Source organism: Ailuropoda melanoleuca, chromosome 11, assembly GCF_002007445.2.
Source record: "Ailuropoda melanoleuca isolate Jingjing chromosome 11, ASM200744v2, whole genome shotgun sequence".
NCBI classification, from domain to species: Eukaryota; Metazoa; Chordata; class Mammalia; order Carnivora; family Ursidae; genus Ailuropoda; species Ailuropoda melanoleuca.
Genome location: NC_048228.1, coordinates 67056668 through 67080804, shown reverse-complemented (window position 1 = coordinate 67080804; position 24137 = coordinate 67056668). Strand labels below are relative to the sequence as shown.

Below are 24137 nucleotides of genomic sequence, written 5' to 3'. Positions count from 1 at the left end.
CCATCCATGTTTTTGCAAATGGCAAGGTTTCGTTCTTTTTTGTGGCTGAGTAGTATTCCATTTGTGTGTGTGTGTGTACTCACACACACACATATATATACACACACACACACACACATCACATCTTTACTCCATTCATCAATTGATGGACACTGAGGCTGCCTCCATAATTTAGCTATTGTAAATAATGCTGCTATAAACCAGGGTGCATGGATCCCTTTGAATATCTTGTGCAGTTCTGGTGATTAGTAACAAGTTCTAAAATTTCCCGCATGTTGTGTGAGGGAGCATAATATAGTACTTCCAATTTATGGTTCCAGAATGATCTTCAGTCTTCTGCCTAATACCCTGGTGCTTCGTCAGTACTTTAGATATTGGTCTAGGAAAGAAATCATGAAAAATTGATGGAGAGAATAGAATATTCTGCAACAGTCTGTCTTCTGACCTGAGTGCCTGTCTAGCTATATGGCTGGAGATCAGGCTTAAAATACAGAGACCTGGTTTCTTTACTCTTAGCATCTGACCTTGTTCAGCTAACTTAGCTTCTCCAATCTGTTGTAGAAATCAGGTAGTGACTTCACCATCACTCCCAACTCCTTGAAATTGTTATATAAAAGGCATTTGAAAAATTTCAAGTAATGTGATTCGGCAGAAATGAATCTGGTGCATACAGGTTTGATTTCCTGCATGAAATTTTATATTGCAGGAATTTTCTGCCAAAGGTAAAGCAGAGTACTTTTTTAAAGTCATGCTCCACATTATGAGTTTTTAAGTGATGCCCTAAACCAAGCTCAGCAGGCACAGAAACTCAGGTTTAATGAAGCTTTCTTTAATTAAGAAATGGGAGGTTTTGTTCAACTCTGAGATGGTTTCAGTACCTGAGAAACAAATGGTCAAGAGTAGAGATTTCAACAGTACACACAGCAGCTCTGGCTTTGGCAGCTCTCAGCCTATTTCTCCCTGCCCTGCCCTCATCGTCTTCCCTCAGCCAAAGTGACTGCCACATAGGCAGTGGCTTGTGTTGACAAACGGTTGTTGACTCTTGCATCTAAAAGTCTAACTTACTGGGAAGAGTGGCAGTTTTTCTTGACTAACATTTCTCAAGTATTTTTGACTTGACCTAGAGAAAGAACTATTTTATATCAGAACATATGTGTGTATAAAGTTGTGTATATAAACACACATAAACACGCACACATATAAACTAGAAACAAATTTCATGAAATAGAGCTCACTCTATTTTGTATTCCACATTATTCTCTTCTTCTCTTTTATACTTAATTTTAAAGGACTCTTGGCCATGGCCCACTAAATTGATTGGAGGGTCTGCTAAATAGGCTATTGCCCGTTATTTGAAAGACACTGGCCTGAGGATTCTCTTAGTCCAGACATCACTGGGCTTCACATGCCCTCAGGGGAAGGCTTTACATTCTCTTCAGCTCATCCCCAGTGTACACACATACCACCTTCATGACCACCCACACGAGCACTAGACCCTTTGAACCTTCAGGTGGAGAGAGCCTCATTAGCTGCCACCAGGGGGTTTTCTCCTACTCAGTCTCCAGCCTTTTCTCGTAGGAGCCAGAATCTTGAAAACTTTGTGAATTTTGAAAAGCAACTTACTCTCCTAAATTTTGAGTACTAACAAATGTCAGGAACTCAAGCGTTCCTGTGATATGCCGGGGCTAGTTCAGTGCTCTGTACACAGTAGGACTGCAGTAACTATTGTTCATCAGTCATGGTCTGGGAGCTGCACTGAACACGATGGAAACAGGGCTTTTGTAGAGATAGCGTGACTTGTGCTGGACACAGTAGTACTGCTTGTCCTTAGATGGGCAGGGTTAGTATTGTCCTTAGATGGGCGGGGTTAGTATTGTCCTTAGATGGGCGGGGTTAGTATTGTCCTTAGATAAGGGTTAGTTATTGTCCTTAGATGGGCGGGGTTAGTATTGTCCTTAGATGGGCGGGGTTAGTATTGTCCTTAGATGGGCGGGGTTAGTAGACAGGATATAAAGTTGTAGGGCTATTAGGTGGGGTAAGAGTCCAGGGAGGGCATACATTCCTGAATATATAGACCCCAAGGAAATCAGACAGGTATTCTGCTCCGATCTGAGGCCCACACATTAGCCGCTTTTCTTAGAAAACGTCACTGAGTCAGACCTCACGATGGCAGTGGGGTGATGGAGGTTGGAGATTTAAATTCTAGGTTCCTTCTCCATCAGCATTGTCATTCCTAGCAATAGGGACCTGGATCTTGACACAAAGAGAAGGGATGATTTGGTCCTCTTTTACCAACTTTGCAGACTATGTTATTGCCTCCCCGAAGCCCCAGATGTCCTTAATTTTGCTAAATAAAAATAGTGGTAACAAAACCAGCATCATTTAGAGACAAACCAGGAGTGGAGAAAACACAAGTAATAGATAATTTATGAAAAGATTTATTAATTTTATGAGCTAGAATATATTCCAAACTTGCTTTGCTTTTTAAGGAAACAGTTCATAGAATTTTAGATTGGCGGGGCGGGGGTGCTTAGATAGAATAGGTCTAGTCACCTCATTTTGTAGATGTGGAAGCTGGGGTCCCCAGAAGCTAGTAAATGGCAAAGGTTACTAAGCCCAGATCTTTAAGACTCAGGCTCATTTCCCCATATTCACACAACCTCTTGAAGTGAAGAGCATTTGTCCTCTGGTAAGAAACAGTAAGCAAAAATGTCATAGTTTTAGCCACTGTTGGACTCGGTGATGCTAAAATGGACAGAAAAACAAGCAGCAATATTTGCCCAGAGTGGTCGCATTTAGGTAACAAAATTCAAGCCACAACGTTTGTGGTTTAGGAGTGACCTTTTCAGGGTTTCCCGATGTTAGTTGTGGAGCTCCTGTGAATCCTTGAGGTGACTCACTTCGGACAGTGAGTTGCATGGCAAACATTTGCATTTCTAAGACACCTGTCACTATAGAACGTAGATTACCTCACAGAAGTGATTCCCAACCATGAAAGGACAAAGGACAGCTTTGGTTTTCTCCCCTACTCCTACATCACACAGACCCAGTGGTTACTAGTCAGAGACATCTCATCCAAGATAACAGGTGAAAATTTAAGTCATGGCCTCTTGGAATCATAGAGTTGGATTACCATTTATTCCATCAACGTGTGGTGCATGAATTAATGGAAAGGTTCTACAAAACCAGTAGTGGTTGTATTTTTTTTTTTATTTCTCCCTAGAATAGGACTGTTCCAGAGTGAATCTGTTACTGTCTGAGCTATTTTCCAGGAGTTAGTCTGGGAATGAGAAATCTGGGGCGAAGACAGTGATTCTCAAAGAACTGTGTCATCCCTGCCTAGTGCTCTCCAATGAGAACAGAATAAGTAGCAAAAGAAGTAAACTTATTATCAGCACAAGAGAATGGGGCTCAGATCAAGGAAGAATAGCCTGATAGGACTGTCTGACACAATCTGAAACACTGAGACAAACTAGAATTTTTTTTTTAATCTTTTAAAACAAAATTTTTGTTCTGTTCTCAGAAATGATAACAAGGCAGCTCTACCCATAGATAGGCACAGAGGACCAGGTGAGTTCTTATTACTTTCTTAGACCATCTGAACACTCACGGTTTCATTCTGCTACCTCTGGGGTCTGATTTTCATAGGTCATCCACGCAAGCAACAAGCATTTTGCCTGATTGGTCTACGACACATTAGTGTCACTTTGACCTTGGTCCACTTGCCACTGGTACCATCAAGAATTTCGGCTAAGTTTATTAAGAACTGTTGCTCACGTAGTAGAACTAGTGGCTGCTATCCTTTATTTCTAAGAACTTTTACATATTCAGGCATGGTCTAAGAATTTCACCCTAAACTCACCTTCTATCCAGCAGGAACTGAGATTGTACCTGCCTTTAGGTTAGAAAAAAATTATTAGTGAATCAAATCATTCTGTAATCTGTAACTAAGTAATTATTTCACTAACCCTTGTTGAGTCCTTGTATTATCAATAATTACTACAACTTTTGTCATGACTTCAGCTGTCTAACCACTGAGCTCATTCACAGTTAAACCAGTAATAATCACCCAAGTTACTAAATGTCCTCTACTCAACAGTCCTCAACAAACATTCCATTCTTCAGGGCTTATTTCAGGTTTATCAGTGCCACCCAGCTCTCAATTTAGTGAAGGTATTGATGTAAAGACACACAGACATTGACATTGTTACTAGTTCAAGAGTACCAAACTGAGATACTGCATCTTTTAAAAATCAGCTTGTTTTTCAAAGAAATGACTGACACGTAATAATATCACAGAGGCTAAAAACTTGTAAGCATGGTGATAGGACCTGGTGAGCAAGAGGTAACAGTTACTTTAGACATAGTGGTAAGACACTTTCATGCCAGAGAATGGGAAATAAATCCCACTGAAATTCAGGAGCCTTTTACATTAGCAAAATTTCTAGCAGTCTAGTGGTCTGGTGCATGTTATGATATCTCTCCTAAGGTGAAAGACAAGTTGTTGCATCTCGCCTGTCCTACCACCAGAAAGAGGCACAACCCCTAGTAGGTCTCTTTGGATTTTGAAGGCAACATATTCCTCTTTTGCGTGTGCTTATTTACTGAGTGACCAAAAATCTGCTAATTTTAAGTAATGCCCAGATCAAGAGAAGGTCCAGGCTGCCATGTAAACTGCTCTGCCATTTGGTCCATTTAGTCCAGCAGATTCGGTAGTGCTCAAGTGTCACTGACAGAGAGGGATATTGTTTGGAGCCTTTGCCAGGCTCTATATGAATCACAGCAAACACCCAGGATTTGGGGACAAAACCCTGCTGTTCTCTGCAGATAACTATGTATCTTTTGAGAAACAGCTTTTGGCTTGCTAAAGCTAGGTAGCTTTTGGCTTAGTAGACACTGAACACTTCACCATGCACCACCAAGTTACCATGTGACCTGACCTGCCCATCATGAACTGGGTGTTGTCTAAGCCACCAAGCCATAAAGCTGGGTGTGCACAGTATTACATTATCAAAAGGAAGTAGTGTGAGCAAGATCAGGTTCGAGCAGGCCCAGAAAGCACAACTAATTACATGAAGTGGCCTCATTACCCACAGTCCCCATTCCTGCCACACTACCTTCTCTCCCATCCTGTACCTACCACCACATGGGGCGATCCCTAAGACTTGTTAACTGAGGAAGAGAAAACTTAGGCCTGGTTTATGGATAGTTTTGCATGATATTGAGGCACCACTCGAAAGCTGTCACGCTGTAGCCCCATCCTGGGACAGCCCCAAAGGACAGTGGTGAAGGGGAATCCTCCCACTGGACAGAACTTCACTCAGTACATCTGATTGTTTGTTTTGCTTATGAAGAAAAATGGCCAGAGGTACAAGTCTATAACAGTTCGTAGGTAGTAAGCAGCCAGTGGTTTAGATGGTCAGAGACTTGGAAGGATTATGATTGGAAAATTGGCGACAAAGAGGTCTGTGGAAGAGGTAGGTGGGTATACCTCTCTGAACTGGCAAAGAATTGCAGGATATTCATGTCCCATGTAAATGCTAACTAAAGGATGACCTCAGGAGGATTTTAATAATCTTAGCAGCCCCTTTCCCCATCTACTTGTCAGTGGGCCTGTGAATACAGTAGTGGCAGGGATGGAAGTTACACATGAGATCAGCAACACTACCTTCCACCAGCCAAGGCCAATGGAGACCTACACTGAGTCCCCAGTATGGCACCATGCACTGAGATGAATAGCTACCTACCTGGTTCAGGTTCAATCCATTGGACCACTTCCGTCACGGAAGGAGCAGCACTTTGTTCTTACTAGAACAGACACTTACTCTGGACATAGATTTGCCTTTTTTGCACACAGTGCTCTGCCAAAACTCATTGTGGGCTTATCTGCTGTAATGGTATTTGACACAGACATCACTTCTGATCAAGGAACTTGATAGGCTTATGCTCATGGAATTCACTGGTCTCACGATGTTCCCATCATTCTGAAGTGGCTGGCTTATTGGAATAGTGGGATGGCCTTTAGAAGACTCAGTCAGAGTGCCAGCTAAGTGGCAATACTAGGGCTGGGACTGTTTCTCTCACAGCCAGGCTCCATGGGTCTAGGAATACAGGGCTAGAAATAGAAATGGTCCATTATTACTCCTAGTAACCCCCTAGGGAAATCCTCTTGACCTTAGGTTCTGCTTGCCTGAAGTTCTTAGTTCCAGTGGGAGGAGTGCTTCTGCAAGGGAACACAACAGTGATTCCATTGAACCAGTAATTGAGACTGTCACCCAGCCTCTGGGGCTCCTCATGCCTCTCCATGAACAGGTAAAGAAGGGGGTAAACTGTACTGGCCAGAGAGATTGATCCTGACTACCAAGGGAAAATTGGGCTGCTGCTATACCATAGAGGTAAGGAAGAGTATGTCTGGAATATAGGAGATCTTTTATGGCATCTCCTAGTACTCCTGGGTCCTATGGAGTAATAGAAAACTACAACAACCCAGTTCAGGGCAGCTAATGGCCCAGGTTCTTCAGGAGTGTAGGTTCGTGTCACCTTACCAGGCAAAGAACCTTAGACAGCTGAGTTCCTTGCGACGGACAAAAGGAATGTGGAATGGGTAGTGGAACAAGATTGTTACAAGATTACATAGGAAGACTACATACATGTATTCATGTAAATATACATATACATATAAAGAAAGCTGTGGCCACAGAACCTGCTAAAACAAGGACTCATAGTTATGGGTATTTCTTCCTTATTTTGTTATGAATATGGTTATATATATAGTAACCAAATATTTTCGTTTTCTTCCCTCTCCTCTCCCTATTCTTTTATGTAAGATAATAATAGCATTATACCTCAGTAGGTAAGTTACAGAAGAAGTGTGACTATTACTCAAGGACTTCGCATCCTCTTCTGGGGAGCGAGTTAGTATGTTTTCAAATGTATGTGGGGTATTTATATCATGTTAGTGGAAGTATGACTTTGTTATTGACTTCATTTGGAGATTAAATCTGGTTAAAGGAGATGTATATAGGTGCCAGGTTGACATAAGATGGAGTGTGATGATAATATTTTAAAAAGATTTTGTTTGTTTGTTTAGAGAGTACATGCATGAGCAGGGGGAGGGGCAGAGGGAGAGGAAGAGAAAATCTCAAGCCTACTCCCGCAGAGCACCCAGCCCAATGCAGGGTCCATCTCACAACCCTGAGATCACTACCTGAGCTGAAATCAAGAGTCGGACACTTAAACAGCTGAGCCACCCAGGCGCCCTAGAACGGGATGATCATTTTGATGTGTCAGCTTGGCTAGGCCATAGTCCCTAGTTATTTAATTGAACACAAACGCTGTTTAAGTGAACTGTTGCTGTGAAGGTATTTTGTAGATGTAATGGAAGTCTATAATTCATTGACTTGAAGTAGGGGAGATTATTCGAGATAATCTGAGTGGGCCTGAATCAATAAGCTGAAAGGACTTGGGGCATCTGGGTGGCTCATGCTCTGGGCGTGGAGCCTGCTTGGGATTCTCTCTCTCCCTCTCAATAGATAGATAGACAGAAAGATAGACAGACAGACAGAAAGGCCCCTTAAAAATAGGACTGAGGCTTCCCTGAGAGAAGAAGTTCGATCTGTGAGCAGTAGCTTCAGTCTGTGCTCATGAATTCCTGCCTGCCCTTCCTGGGGACTTGCCCTGTGCATTTCAGACTTGCTTAGCCAGCCACCACCTGGTGTAAGCCAATTCCTTGCAGTGAGTCCTTTAATATATCTTACACACACACACACACACACACACACATTTCTACCTCTGTCTCCTACTGGTTCTGTTTCTCTGATTAAACTCTGATCCATACAACCTCTGATGTCCCTAACGCTTTTGTCCTACTGCACTAAATATGCAGGGTAAGGTAGCAGGCAGCTACCCCTGCCAATATTTCCCACTCAAAGTCAGCCTGATTTTTTATTTACAGTACTCTCTGAAACGCAAGTGGCACAATTTGGCAGTGGAAAGAACCAGCACCCACACATCTTCTAGCATGTGGGAGAAATGTGGCCAGACACCGAGACTTCACATTAGCAATTATGTCTGCCTCTGTTACTATTTCTAAATATTATTTGGTGTTGCTTGTGAATTGTTGTAAGACATGTTGAAGGGGGTTCTGAGACAAATCAATGGGAAAAACAAAAAACTGAAAAATTGATGTGGTTTTGAGAAATAGCAGGCCCAAGAAACCTGCCAAGTCATTGTCATTTTAATTGATAGGTCCTTGCCTAGACCTGGGTTAAGTACAGACATAATTCAGTAATTTTGGTTTTGTTTAGGTATTTACAGTCAGTGCTGCTATCTGTGACCTATACATTGCCCCAAATCAACATGCTGTGCAAAATCATAAAACGAGAACCAAGTCTAATGGGGAAAATGGGATATTAACACAACACACAAAAAAATTATCAATGACATATTTTTAAAAAATAGGACCTAATAAAAAATAATAACAGTTTTCCACATATTAAATGGTCATGAAATACATAAGTACTACAGTAAATATGGCAAAGCCTTGAGAAGGACCTGAAGTTTGCTTGTGGACTGGTCTGTTGGAAGGGCTGCAGCTTGTGAGCTCTTGTGAGGTAGGGGAAGGCAGCTTGTCCGAAATTGGACAGAAAGCTGCAGTACCACGTGTGTTATGAGTGTATCTCCTAACAGGCGGCAGTCTGGGGTAACTGGTAGATATTTGAGGTGTGTGCATGTGTGCGTTTTGCTACATGCCTCACTTCAACTGGGTGCACTATTCTGCCTTCACCTGGTGTCTCTCATGGATGAGATACCATAGATAAATCACACTGGAACACATTTGCATTGTCAAAACAAGTGTGATTGCAGGACCGACTATACTACATAAAGAGATCACCATCCTTTATCTCGATTTTCAAAATCTCAAAAATCCTTTGGAAGTTTGGCACAGGTTTATTTATTAGCAAAACTTAAGGTGAATATAGATCTTTTCCAGAAATCCTGCATTTGATGATAAAGTGTGGTCACAGACCCCACTGGGGTCTAAATACACCTTTATACAATCTGAAAAATTCTGATTTCTAGAACACACCTGCCCCTAAGGGAATGGGGAACAGTAGATGCATATTACTGAGTGCGGGCATCATGGCAGGTGCTGTAGATGTAGGATGAACAAGGCGCAGTCCCTGTCCCCAGGGAACTTGCAGTCTGGGAGCTGTAGCATGCTCTGTGGTACTGTAGTAGATGTCTGTGCATGCGCAAATGGAGAGCGGAGGACGGAGTCATTCTTTCTGGCCAGAGTGTTTAAGGACATCTTTCCAGGGAACATGACACCTGCAATGTGTTTGGGGGAACAGTTAGGAGTTCTCTGGGCAAAGGCAGAAATGCATTCCTAGTAGAAGTACATGAGTGAAGGTGTGAAAGCACAGAGTCACAGAAGATCCAAAGTGACCGCTTTACTATCACATACCTATAATGTGGTCTGTTAGTTTGCTAAGGCTGCATAACAAAATACTACAGAATGGGGGACTTAAACTACACACTTTATTGGCTCATGATTCTGGAGCCTAGCAGTCTAAGATCAAGGTTTCATTGGTGTTGGTTGAGGCTTCTTTCCTTGGCTTGTAAATGGCCATCTTCTTCTTGTATCTTTACATGGTCCTCCCTTTATGTGTGTCTGTCCTAATCTCTTTTTATAAGGACACGAGTCATACTGGAATATGGCCCACCTAATGACCTCATTTTACCTTAATTACCTCTTTAAAGACTCTATCTCCAAATACAGTCCTATTCGGAGGTACTTGGGGGTTAGGACTTTAACATATGAATTTTAAGTGGACACAGTTCAGCAGTTCAGTTCATAACACATGGTATGGCACAGAAGAGGTGCGAGCAAAGCACACGGAAGCCAGAGGCAGGTGTAGTCAATTATCGTTGGGCTTGGTGACTTGGGAAAAGCTTCAAGGACATAGGTCTTGAAGAATGAACAGAAGTTCATCAGGTTGAGAAGGAAGAAGATGATCTTTCTGTCTGACAAAACAGCAAATCCAAACTTTAAGCCCGCCTGAGAGGTGTAGAATATATGCCGTAGCCTGTCCACGTGAATGTACAGGACCTGGTATTCCCTGATGTGGGCTGGTCACCACACTCTCTGCTTGTGCACCCTGACTTGTGAATGCCAGTCATGACCACCCCTGGGCCTCTCACCGTTTTGTTCCAGGGACCCCTGCCCTCTTATAAAAGAGTATTGTCGATCCTGTCTCTTCATTTTCTGAATCAACACAACAGCAAATATCTGCCTCCCTCTGTGCTTCCCCAGAAAAGCAGACAACGCTTCCTTCTCCCTCATGTAACTTGACAGCCACCATGATACCCCTTCCCTCCTCTCTGGAGTAGAATCTCAGTCCTTAGTCTTTTTATGACATGGCACTGGAGAGTGCGGCCTACCTGACATGTTGCCAACTTCTTCGTTAAAATGTACTGGGATTACTGGATGCAGTAAAAATGTGATAGCCACCGAATGCTTGTGGATCACTGTACTTCTAGTAATCTTTTTTTTTTTTTTTTCCTAAAAGAGGAAGAGATAGAATCTTAAGCAGTCTCCACACCCAGCGTTGGATCCCAGTGCGGGGCTCAATCTTACAACCCTGAGATCATGACCTGAGCCGAAATCAAAAGTCAGATGCTTAATGGACTGAGCCCAGGTGCCCCTCTAGTAATCTTTTTTTTTTTTTAAGATTTTATTTATTTATTTGAGACAGAGAGAGCACGAGAGTGGGGTGAGGAGCAGAGAAGCAGACACCCCGCTGAGCTGGGAGCCCAGTGTGGGACCCAATCCCGGGACTCTGGGATCATGACCTGAGCTGAAGGCAGACGCTTAACTGACTGAGCCACCCAGGCACCCTCTAGTAATCTTTTTTAACTGAACAGTTTCTTAAAAGTATTCTGATGTTCTAGAGCTAAGAAAAATGTTGTGAAATTACCTTCTAATTAAATTACAGGATTCAGACAGTTGCAGTGAACTGTGTCCTAATATATACTATTTACATCCGTGCTTAAAATCAGAACTTGACGTTAACATTAGGTTTATTTAACTAAAATGTTTCAGTCAACTCATTCGAGTTTACTGAGCAGTGTACTCTGGATTGTAGGGAGGTGTGTATACGAAATATATGATACCTAAAGAAAATAAAAAATTTCTGAAAGCGGGGTGCCTGGCTGGCTCAGTCGATAGAGCATGTGACTCTTGATGTCAGATTGTAAGTTTGAGCCCTGTGTTGGGTATGCAGGTGACTTAAAGATAAAATTAAATTAAAAAAAGATTTTTGAAAGAAATAATGAAGGCATGTGATTCCCAGGGTCTGTCCAGAGGAACACTAGTCATGACAGATATCAGAAAATCAACTCTGGGGGGGCTCCTGGGTGGCACAGCGGTTGGGCGTCTGCCTTCGGCTCAGGGCGTGATCCCGGCACTGTGGGATCGAGCCCCACATCGGGCTCTTCCGCTGTGAGCCTGCTTCTTCCTCTCCCACTCCCCCTGGTTGTGTTCCCTCTCTCGCTGGCTGTCCCTATCTCTGTCGAATCAATAAATAAAATCTTTAAAAAAAAAAAAAAGAAAATCAACTCTGGGAAGCACCCCATATTCTCTGCTCTTTTTGAAAGTGATAATGACATCAGCATATTGAGACTCTGAAAGGTCTCATAGTGAAGAAACATATTGAACTTTATTTTACCTGGATTCTCAAATGTACTGGCCTTTGAATAAGAACCTGGTACCAACCATAGAGTACATTCTGAGAAACCCCAGACCAGGGACGCCTCGGTGGCTGCCTGCTAAGCGTCTGCCTTCGGCTCAGGTCATGATGCCTGGGTTCTGGGATTGAGTCCTGCATTGGGCGCCCTGCACAGTGGGGAGCCTGCTTCTCCCTCTGCCTGCCTCTCTCTCTCTCTCTGGCAAATAAATAAATAAAATCTTTAAAAAAAAGAAAGGAAGGAAAGAAGAAAGAAACCCCAGACCAAGATATTTGTGATGCTTAAAATGAACTACAATAGGGAAATTCTGTTTCTCATTTGGAAGCATACCATATAAATCCAATGCAGATAAATTGTACACTTTTATTATTTTAGGTTTAGAATGAAATGAAAATGTAAGAATTGCATCCTTATGACAAATGGAAAATGAATCAGATTTGCTTGACTTTACCCAGTGATTTTTAATTTTTAGAACCTTCTATATAAACTAGCAGTTATGATGATGCAGCCATCAAATGGCATGTAATTATATCCATGAAATAATGGATAATGTGCACCCTTTTAAATGAAAAAAAAATCCCTAAAGTAATTATTGGATGATGAAAATGAATTAATTCAATTCAGTACTTAAAGAATGAAAATTACTGTGATCCCTAAAGCAGTCTATATGCATATATAGATTCTTTCATGTGAAAAATTGCTATAGAAAATTGCTGAAATACTAAGAAAATGCCTTTTATACTATAAATTCAGTCCAGAGAGGCTGGTAAGCGTATGTTTCATGGCCAGTAAGAGATGGGATCAGGATTCAGGCCAAGAACTCTTTGTCTCTGGGGCCCACACACTTAACTCCTAACTAGAGCTGCAGCCAGTAAAAAACAAATTTAGTAGGAATAACCTTTCTTCCTTTTCCCTTCCCTCCCTGCCCCCCACTGTCCCAATCACCCAATGAAAGTAGATTTATGTTATAAAATTCTAAAACACCATCTTAAATACACTAATGTTGGAGATGACTTTGCTAAACTATATATACTTCTAATGTATGGCCATTGTATCTTGGAATATTTCACATTAGCCTTGCAGAGGTGTTCTGTCTTACTGCTTTGTTAAAACTGCTTTGAACTTTTAGACCCCATCTGTACAAAAATATTCACAGCGAGGGTCAGTGTTACTTGTGAAGAAGATAGCTGCTAGTGATGACCGTGCACTTAATCCAGTTGATTCTGTGGAGACAAGGCAGCCCCCAAATCATAAACTGATCATAAAGTAGTTTATTTAACGGATATTTGTAGGCCCATGCTCAGGTTTTCATAGTGGTTGTTGCGCCATAGAATTGCAGATATTTCATAAAATTTAGCTATTTGCTTTTCTGATGTGAGAGATCTTATACCAAACTTTGAGAGTAAAACTGGGAAACCAAGTAAGTCTAACTCCCCTTCTGATTTATAAAATTTCATTTCCTATTAATGTTGCTTCGTTATGGTTTGCTGTCAGATGTACGGTGAGCCTAAATAATTACTGAGTCTTTTCATAAAATCAATCCTGGAAAATTAATTAATTGTCCCAATCAATAATAAAATAATCATAAAAACAAATTTTTAAATTTTATTTCAGATGTAAAGATATTTCCGACAGGAAATATGTTTTGGAAATGAGGAGGGGGAGAATTATTTTTTATAACTCAGGTGTGACCAAGGACTAAGACTTTGAAGTATATTGTAAGCTTCTGCATTCTGACTCCTCCTCTGAAGAGAATTGGTGTTCTTAGGCCTAGAATCTCTTTTTCTTGCGGTAAGAAGGATTGGTTGTTGGATGGATAGTTCCGATAGGTATTACTGTTCTTTTACCTTTTTCATAATAACTAAGGCATTGCTGAAATGGCCTTTTCCAAGTAATTCTTGAAAAGTGCATTGACATTTAGACTTTGACACATCTTCCCAGATAATGTGTGTGTATACTCATGCCAAGTGATTGCCTATATAAAGTGTGGGACAGAGTGCCAGAGTGCCCGGTTCACCAGCAGCCGTCGAACGGGGCCAGCTCTACAGACGATCCGCCAAAGGAAGCCATTCTATGCTTGCATGAAGCCTGTCAAGTTCTCTCGGCTAAGGCTTCCATATTCTGGGGTCCTCCCCAAGGCTGTCTTTATCGCTTCCTTAACTTTGTATTCATCTTCTTCCAAGTTCTGTTCACTTTCTGTCTCCTTCAACAATATGACCAATGCAGACCGATGTTATATGGTGGCTGCCACCATTCTGGACACTGGAGCAGTACTAAGAACTGTGTCAGCCTCCTTGGCTGAACTTACAGACCACCCATTAGTTAAATACACAAGTATCCTATTGTTACTGTAAAAAAAAACCCTAACTTAATTTATCTTTATTTATTTATTTTTAATTTTTAAAAAAGATTTTACTTGTTTGTTTGACAGAAAGAGAGAAAGCACAAGCAGGGGGAGCGGCAGAGGGAGAAGCTGGCTCCCTGCTGGGCAGGGAGGTGGATGCAGGCTGGATCCCAGGACCCCGGGATCATGACCTGAGCTGAAAGCAGATGCTTAACCGACTGACCCACCCAGGTGCCCCATAATTTATCTTTAATTATAGTTAACTCCCTTGGTTCCAGCTCAGCTGAACACCACCAAATCCACCTTGACTTCAGAGCAAGTGATGATTTTTTTCCCCATCAATAAATTCTGACATAATCTAAGATTCTGTATGTAGCTTGAAAGCTAGATTTGTGGGTCCAGACTGGGGATAATGATGTCATAACTGATACTTTTAGAATTTTGCTATGGTCTTTTAGAATATTTCTGATTAGAGAATTAGGGATTAGATATTTCTGCAGTGGGGAAAAGCCAATTAGTATAAAAGGAAAAAGGAAGAGTTTCACCTCAGAAATAAGTGAAATGTAGCACAAATTACTGTTTGACCATTTATAATAATGCTGCCAAGTGTAGAAATCAGGTGTCAATTACGTATTTTGAGTTTTGGACAGTCATAGAGAAAATATTCATTTATTTCATTGGTCAGCACTGAAGACCAGTGATATAACGATAACTGTAGCATCTTAAAGAGTTTTTTAAATTTAAAAATTTTAATTGACTCATTTTATATAAGGTCAGCTCTTATAATACTTGCCTGATGTTCTTTGATGGTCTTCAGAGACTACTGATTATAATTTTTTTAAAGATTTTATTTATTTATAGACACCAAAAGAGGGAACACAAGCAGGGGGAGTGGGAGAGGAAGAAGCAGGCTCCTAGTGGAGAAGCCTGATGTGGGGCTCCATCACAGAACGCTGGGATCACGCCCTGAGCCGAAGGCAGATGCTTAATGACTGCGCCACCCAGGCGCCCCAACTGATTATAATTTTTTAAAATTACCCATTGATGGGAACCAGAAGTAAGTGTTATGAAAATCTCTGGCTTATTTTCCTGAAAAAGTAACTACTAAAGGGGCGCCTGGGTGGCTCAGTTTGTTAACCATCTGCTTTTGGCTCAGGTCATGATCCCAGGGTCCTGGGATTGAGCCCTGCATCAGGCTTTCTGCTCAGTGGGGAGCCTGCTTCTCTCTCTCCCTCTTGCTGCTCCCCCTGCTTGAGTGCTCTTGCTCTCTTTCTCTCTGTCAAATAAATAAAATCTTAAGGAAAAAAAATGACTACTGAAAACATACAAACGTTCTGAAATCAAACCCTCCAATTTGTTTTGTTTGTTTTTACCATTTTTAAGTGTGATGATTTCAATTCTATTGCACACACTTCCTTTTATTTTTTAATTTAAATTCAATTTGCCAACGTATAGTACATCATTAGTTGCAGATGTAGTGTTCAGTAATTCATCAGTTGCATATAACACCCAGTGCTCATCACATCACATGCCCTCCTTAACGCCCGTCACCCAGCTGCCCCATCCTCCCACCCGCCTCCCCTTCTGCAACCCTCAGCTTGTTTTCCAGAGTCAAGAGTTTTTCATGTTTTATCTCTCTCTCTGATTTCTTCCCATTCAGTTTTCCCTCCTTTCCCCTATGATCCTCTGCACTATTTCATATATTCCAATATGAGTGAAAGCATATAATTGTCTTTCTCTGATTGACTTATTTCATTTAGCAAAATACCCTCCAGTCCCATCCACATCGATGTAAATGGTAGGTATTCATCCTTTCTGATGGCTGAGTAATATTCCATTGTATTTATAAACAACATCTTCTTTATCCATTCCTCTGTTGAAAGACATCTTGGTTCCTTCCCCAGTTTGGCTAATGTGGCAGGATACAAAATCAATGCACAGAAGTCAGTTGCATATCTATACACAAACAGTGTGACTGAAGAAAGAAAAATTAAGGAATCGATCCCATTTACAATTGCACCAGAAACCTTGAGATACCTAGGAATAAACCTAACCAAAGAGGTGAATGATCTATACTCTAAAAATTACAGAACACTTATGAAAGAAACTGAGGAAGACACAAAGAGATGGAAAAACATTCCATGCTCATGGATTGGAAGAATAAATATTGTTAAAATGTCTATGCTGCCCAGAGCAATCTACACATACAGTGCAATCTCTATCAAAATACCATCGACATTTCTCACAGAGCTGAAACAAATAATCCAAAAATGTGTATGGAATGAGAAAAGACCCTGAATCAACAGAGTAACCTTGAAAAAGAAAACCAAAGCTGGGGGCATCACAGTGCCTGACTTCAAGCTGTTACAAAGCTGTGATCATCAGGACAGCATGGTACTGTCTTTTAAATAATAAACACAGTGAAAAGAATTTAGCTCTGGTTTGAGGACACCACGCCTGGCACAAAGCCTTAGGGATGGGAGGCACCTGAATGACACAAGCCCTCTCCTCTTAAGTGTGATAGAACGCATTGTCGTTCCAGGGACCACTCTAGTTTGAAGGCTTCTTTGCACCTAGAGTAAGGATTCCAGGCTGTTGTCTTCTTTGTGATTGGTCATTGTTTTATCTACTTTCTTAGTGTCTTAACATCACAGCCCACGGCAAAGGGATTTACACCACTTCTTCCGCACTTCACGCTCCGCCTCTGAAAGGCCAGAACTGAAGATCGCCACAGGAAATGAGATAGTTACCTTGCACATCTTTAACCTCATTTTTATACCCATATTTCTCTGTAGACTCTGGCCAGCAGAGGTCCGGGGGTTCTGATACCCAGATGGAGACTCATACCTGTGTGTTTTGTGCAGGTATTTTTCCATACACTTTGCAAGCTTTCAACTTTTCTTTTCCCTCAGGGCTCCTGACTCCAGCTTCAAAGATACATTTCCTAAGACATAGACAAGTTAGTTCATCTGTCTATGCCTCAGGCTCCTCATCTGTAATACGGGGATGTTAATAGTATTGACCTCATAGGGTCATTGTGAGGATTAACTGAATTAATATTTGGAAAGTTCTTAAAGCATGGTGCATATAGTAAGGGTTAAGCAATTTTAAAAAGGGGTGGGGGCGCCTGGGTGGCTCAGTCGATTAAGCATCTGCTTTCCGCTCAGGTCGTGATCCCAGGGTTCTGGGATCGAGCCCCGCGTCAGGCTCCCTGTTCACGGGAAGCCTGCTTCTCCCTCTCCTCCCCGTTCATGCTCTCTCTCACTATTTCTCTGTCTAAAATAAAATAAAATAAGATTGACCACTGAGTAAATGGTTTCTTAAAGAAAAGGAAGGATCTGAAAAGACGCTTCTTCTGGTACGGGGTGATACACACTTTCTTTCCTGAAGGTAGGAGTGGAGTGATGTGGATGAATTTGTTACTGAAGAAGCAGAACTGAGCGGTATTACCTAAAATACCTGTCGGAAATGCTGGCCCTGAGCCTGGGTCCTGACTGGATGAAGTAATATATAGAAAGATGTTCATAGCAACTCCTTTGGGACTCTTCATAGTAGATTTTAAAAGGAGACACGAGAAATAAACGAAATATATGGCAATGGAGGGAATTGGGGGCAAAGCTTATGCCAAGAGTTAACAGTTATCTTCTGTATCTAAGAAAGGCTAAAATGTGGTTTTCAGTGGAGAATATACACACACACCCCCCCCCACACACACACAAATAGAAAGTTACTTATATAAAGGTATATAAATTTTTCTAAGCACCTGACTTACGTGTTTTCTCAGCTTCTGTGGAGAAGGGCACTGGCCATCTGCTTTGTTAAAGAAAGCAGGCGCCACCTTTGTGTGGCCTGTGCAGGGGGCTGCTGTGCGGCCACCATGAAGTTCAAAACCCCACTGTGTCACCCCACGTGCTTCTTAGGAGCCCGGTGGCAGAAGACTTACTGTGCCCTTGGCGTGTCTCTGCCTGACTGTGCCCAGCCAGGGGCTGGCCCTGACGTTCCTGGCACAGGGCTTGGTCGCTCATTCACTCTGATGGCCGCCCTTTGCCCCAGCTCCCTCGGCCAGAGGCAGCTCAGTTGTAATTTGCTCTCAGGCTCAGAGGTGCAGCCCTGTCAAACTGCAGTGTGTGTTTCTCTTGTTATCCACAGACAAGAAGAAAGGAGGTAAATTCCAGCCTTTTAAGAAGTTGTTTGGCAGAAGGAAAAAGAAAGACACTTTGTTGTCCCAGGAGGCATCAGCAGGGAGTAAGAGTCACTCTCCCTGGAGTGTCAGCAATGGGACCTTCTCTTCAGATGAGGAGACCCTGGAAGACAATCTAAGGTAATAATTTATACTCCCTCCCCCCCCCCGCCCGCCGCTCCAGACCTTTGGCAGCATCCCAAGTGGGTAATGGGATCCCAAAGGAGGGGAATCACAGATGTGTTGCATCTCTGGGAAAGTGGAAGACTTGGGGTTCTTTGTGCGTTCTGTGTGGAGAAGGCACCTTGGGGAATTGGCAGAGAGTCTGGCCTCATTTTCCGGGAGAGCACAGGGATCTGCGCCTTCATTTCTCTGCCCTTGCCACTGGCGTGGCTCGACAAGTTCACCTGGATAGAAGGAGACTGCATTCCCGTGTCCTGTTGCTTGGCAAAGAGAGAGGTGATCATAGATTAGATTGTACATCCATGTTGAGAACAGAGACTGCTCAGGCACAGAGTGGTCACCCTTCATGCCTCTGGTAATCTCGAGCAACTTCTGGAACCTGTCATGGAGCTTCTGCTCTTTGTTTTTTTCTTTTTCTTTTCTTTAAAGATTTGTTTATTTGAGAGAGTGTGAGCGTGCAAGCACGAGGGTGGGAGGGTCAGAGGGAGAGGGAGAGAAAGAATCGCAAGCAGTCTCCAGATGAGTGTGGAACCACTGGGGGCTTAATCCCAGGACCCCAGATCACCCCCTGAGCTGAACCCAAGAGCCAGATGCTTCATGGACTGAAGCACCCAGGCACACTTGATCTTTGCTTTCTATGTTTCTCCATCTCTCCCCCACCTTCCTCCTCACCCCTCCCCTTTCTCTTTCCCTCTCTCCGGCCCTCCTTTCTTCAGCTTCCCCCCCCTCCCCTTCTCTTTCCTTCTTAGAACACAAACACTAAATCCGGCCATGACAGTGTCAAGAACTCAGAAAAGCAGGGTCAGGAGGTACTTTCTCACCTGAGTGCTGGAAATTGAAGTCAGAGTCAGAGATGGTTAAACTCTGCTATAGACAGCTTAGAAGGCAGCTCCTCTGAGAAGCCTTTTCCCACTACCTGATCTGATTTGTTTACCCTTGCTGGCATTCCCCTAGCATCACGCACCTGGCTCCAGTAAAGAACTTGTCACTTTCTATGGAAATTATTGATTTGCCTGTCTTTCTCTCTCATTTGACTGCCAGTTCCATGAAGTCAGGGACCAGGTTTTATTCAGCCTTGTATTAGGTGCTCAAAAATGTTTCCTGTGAATGCCGGGCGCCGCACAAGTTGCCCTAATACATGTGGAAGGAATGGATGATGTAATCTGTGATATTTTTTACTGTGGTTCAAAGACAGACAAGAACAAAACATCCTCTGTGTTGTATGTCAGTAAGTGAATTCTAACAGACTCTACAGTTGAGCACAACTTACAGAATTCCTAGGCAAACAGGTTACATTCAACTTGGCAATGCTCAGCGACAGCATTTGTGGGTCCTGACTAATACTGACTCTTTTCCTCCATGGGCCTGTATTTGTTTTCTATTATCTTTAGTAAAAAAACTGTCGAATTTAACTGAAGGAAATTATTTCACTGAAAGGAGAACACAGCTAGCACTGAACTCACCCAGTTGTTAGAATGCCAGTATGTACTGATAGATGCTTGAGTATTGTCAGTATGAATTTTTCATTTTACTTCAGTTCCTTCAGTTATAAAGTAGGAATGTGAAGCTTTTTTCCTCACAGTGTCAGAATGAGGTATAGGTGCTAAATGTGGACAACTAGTAGTTTAATGCAAAATGAGGTTGAGTCTAGAAAGTTCTCCTTTAGAAGAACTGTTCTGTGAAAACACAGCCAGTCCTTTTTATGGTTTTGCCAAGTCTCTGATTTTCTTACTGAACGACTTGGGACTTTTAGAGGAGCCTGGGTCCTGGGGGTTCTCCCCCCATTTAAGTTCTAATCCGTATTGGTTCAAACAGCTACATTTTAATAAAATACAGGTTAAGTCCCCTGTTCTTATGACTAGCTTTTGTTGATAAACCTATATTTATGAGACATACACTATATTTTAATTATTTAGCAGTTGTTTTTATATTAAGGCAGCTGGAAAGATAAGCTTTGGGTGAAGAGTTTTTTTTTTAAATGTCTCTTTAAATATTTTTTAAATCAAAAAGACAAGAAAACAGGAGCCATTTAAAACATACATTCCCCTTTTCTTCTCGGAAATTGACCATTGCAAAATAACTCCACCTGCAAACTAAGTACTATATCCGTTGCTTACCTTGCTTACCCCGTATAGCTGAATTTCTGATTATTCGCCCTCTTTACAGATGGAGAAAATGAGAGATGTTATTTCCAACACTTCTTTTTTTCACTGAAGTATAATTAACATGTTTCCAACAATTTTTATTTTCAATTTACTGCTCAATTAATAAACGTGTTACTTTAGATTGTGTAACGATTCACGAATTTCTGTGCATTTTATTTGCTATCTCCAAAATGGACAGCTCTCACTAAAACACAAAACTCAAAATACTGCTAGCATGGTCTTGGGTAGAGGTTCCAAGGAGGCAAATTTCAGCCCAGGGTGAGGGAGAATTTCCTAAATACCAGAGCTGCCTAAAACTGGGGAGGCTGGGTATGTGCCAGCAGGGGTTTGGACTGATGAAGGGGAAATTCTGCACTGGGTGAGAATTTAAAGGAGTTGAACTTTAACATGTTGTCAAACTCCAAGAATCTGTAATTCTAGAAATGTCTCCATGGCCAAAAATAGCTCATTATTGATCTGCTCCTTCTGCCTGAAATTTCTCATTTCCTTTGGGCTTTTAAAGCATACTGTTCTTTCTCTAGGTTAGAAGCATTTATTTCTCCTAGGCTGCTGCTTTTAAATTATGCATGCCTGTGGGGAAAGCAAAATAGTAAAACAGGTTCAGTTTTTAACAATTTAATGTGACTTCCTTTGTTTATTAAATACAACTAAAATTGTGTTTCCCAAAATGTGTTAAATATAAAAAGGGGGAGGGTCAGCTTGGCAAATAGGTTTGGGAAATTCTTGGCCAAAACAAATAGGATCCTTTACATAGGACTTTGCAGACCTTTTACTATGCTAATGTGCCCTGGGAATCTCTGAGAAGGGGGATGTAGTATGGAACATTTCCAGGAGTCCTGTAGCCACAAACCTTTTTTTTTTCACAGAATATCCAATGGCATATATTAAAGCAACCACTTATTGAACTTAATGCATTGTGTTTTGCATAGGTGAACTCATAATGTTCACATACTCTGAGATTGACATTATTATCCCCATTACTTTTTTTTCAAAAATTGGGATTAAAAAAATTGAGATATAATGGGCATATACCACATTAGTTTCAGGTTTACAACATAATGATTCAGTATTTGTATCTACTTTAAGAAGATCACCACAATAAGTCTTATTACCATCTGTCACTATACAAAGTTACAAAAAAATTCTTGTGATGAGAACTTTTATCTTCTTAGCATCTTTCAAATATATAATACAAATAATATATACAATACATAAAATAATATGTATAGTACAATATATATAGTACAATCGTGTTATTAACTGTAGTCACCATGCTGTACATTACATCCCCATGACTTATTTTATAATTGGAAATTTGTACCCCTTCACCCATTTCACCCGCCCTTTAACCCCTCCCCTCTGGCAGCCATCAGTCTGTTTTCTGTATTTATTCATTTTATTTTGCATGTTCATTTCTTTTAGTTTTTAGATGCCACATATAAGTGAGATCATACAGTATTTGTTTTTCTCTGTCTAACTTAGCATAATGCCCTCAAGGTCTGTCCATTACCACAAATGGCAAGATTTCATTCTTTTTATGACTGAATAGTATTCCTGTGTGTGTGTGTGTGTGTATGTGTCTGTGTGTGTGAGAGACACATCTTATTTATTTATCCATTGATGGACATTTAGGTTGTTTCTATATCTTGACTAGTGCAAATAATGCTGCAGTGAACAAGGGGTGCATGTATCTTTTCAAATTAGTGTTTTTGTTTTCTTCAGGTAAATACCGGTAGTGGGGGTGCCTGGGTGGATCAGTTGGTTAAGCGTCTGCCTTTGGCTCAGGTCATGATCCCAGGGTCCTGGGATCGAGCCTGCATCCACCTCCCTGCTCAATGGGCAGTCTGCTTCTCCCTCTCCCTCTGCCCCCCGCCATGCGCACTCTTTCTCTCCCTCTCTCAAATAAATAAATAAAATCTTTTTAAAAAATTAAACAAAATAGGGGCGCCTGGGTGGCACAGTCGTTAAGCATCTGCCTACAGCTCAGGGCATGATCCCGGAGTCCTGGGATCAAGCCCCATGTCAGGCTCCTCCGCTGGGAGCCTGCTTCTTCCTCTCCCACTCCTCCTGCTTGTGTTCCCTCTCTCGCTAGCTGTCTCTCTCTCTCTGTCAAATAAATAAATAAAATCTTTAAAAAAATTAAAAAAAATAAATTCCAGTAGTGGAATTGCTGGACCACATGGTAGTTCTATTTTGAAATTTTTGAGGAACCTCCATACTATTTTCCATGGTGGCTGCACCAATTTGTATTTTGACCAACAGTGCACGAGGGTTTCCCTTTTGTCTACATCCTGGCCAGCACTTGTTATTTCTTGTTTTGTTGGTGATGGCTGTTCTAACATTCAAACCTCATTGTGGTTTTGCTTTGCATTTCCCTGATTGGTGTTGGTGAGTATCTTTTTATATGCCTGATGGCCATGTGTATGTCTTCTTTGGAAAAATGTTCAGATCCTCTGCCTATTTTTTAATCAGACTGGGTTTTTTTGTTTTTTGTTTTGTTTTGTTTTGTTTGGTATTGAGTTGTATGAGTTCTTTAGATATTTTGGATATTAACCCCTTTTCAGATACATGATTTGCAAATATCTTCTTAGTTTGATGCAGTCCCACTTGTTTATTTTTGCTTTTGTTGCACTTGCCTTTGGAGCCAGATCTGAAAAATCATCACCAGGATTGGTGTCAATGAGCTCATTGCCTATGTTTTCTTCTATTTTTATGGTTTCAGGTCTTACATTCAAGTCTTTAATCCATTTTGAGTTATTTTTATACATGGTGTAAGATACTAGTCTAATTTCATTCTTTTGCATGTAGCTGTCCAGTTTTCCCTACACCATTTATTGAAGAGACTGTCCTTTCCCCATTGTACATTCTTGCCTCCTTTGTTGTAAGTTAATCAACCATTTATGTAGGTGTTTACTTCTAGGCTTTCTATACTGTGCCATTGATCCATATGATTGTTTTTATGCTGATACCATACGGTTTTGATTACTCTAGTTTCATAATGTAGTTTGAAATCAGGGAGTGTGATTCCTCCAACTTTGTTCTGGTTTCTCAAGATTTAAGGAATAAAATACTTCGTAATAAATTTAATAAAAGAAACACAAGGGGTTGCCTGGCTGGCACAGTCAGAAGAGCAAGCAATTCTTGATTTCAGGGTTGTTAGTTTGAGCCCCATGTTAGGTGTAGAGATTACTAAAAAGAAAATAAATAAACTTAAAAAAATAAATGTAAAAAAAAAAATAAAAGAAACACAAGATTTGTACCCTGAAAATGACAAAATACCATTGAGAGAATTTTAAAAGATCTGAATGTAAAAATATCCCTATTCATGGATTGGAAAACTTAATATTGTTGAGCTGGCAGTACCCCCCAAACTGGTCTACAGATTCAGTGCAATTCCTATCAAAGTCACAATTGACTTTTTTACAGAAATTGGCTAGCAGGTTCTAAAATTCATATGGAAATGCAAGGGACCCAAAATAACCAAAACAATCTTGGAGCACTCACACTTTTCAAGTTT

General features: G+C 41.3%; 1 protein-coding gene across 1 annotated transcript in view; it reads left to right on the top strand.

The window, feature by feature from the left end:
* The window catches only part of CRACD (capping protein inhibiting regulator of actin dynamics), a 120556-nt gene that overhangs the window by 52329 nt on the left and 44090 nt on the right, over positions 1-24137 (top strand). Inside the window, exon 2 of the mRNA XM_019798440.2 lies at positions 18242-18413. Coding sequence (XP_019653999.2) covers positions 18242-18413 — 172 coding nt within the window. The remainder of the gene's footprint in view (positions 1-18241; positions 18414-24137) is intronic.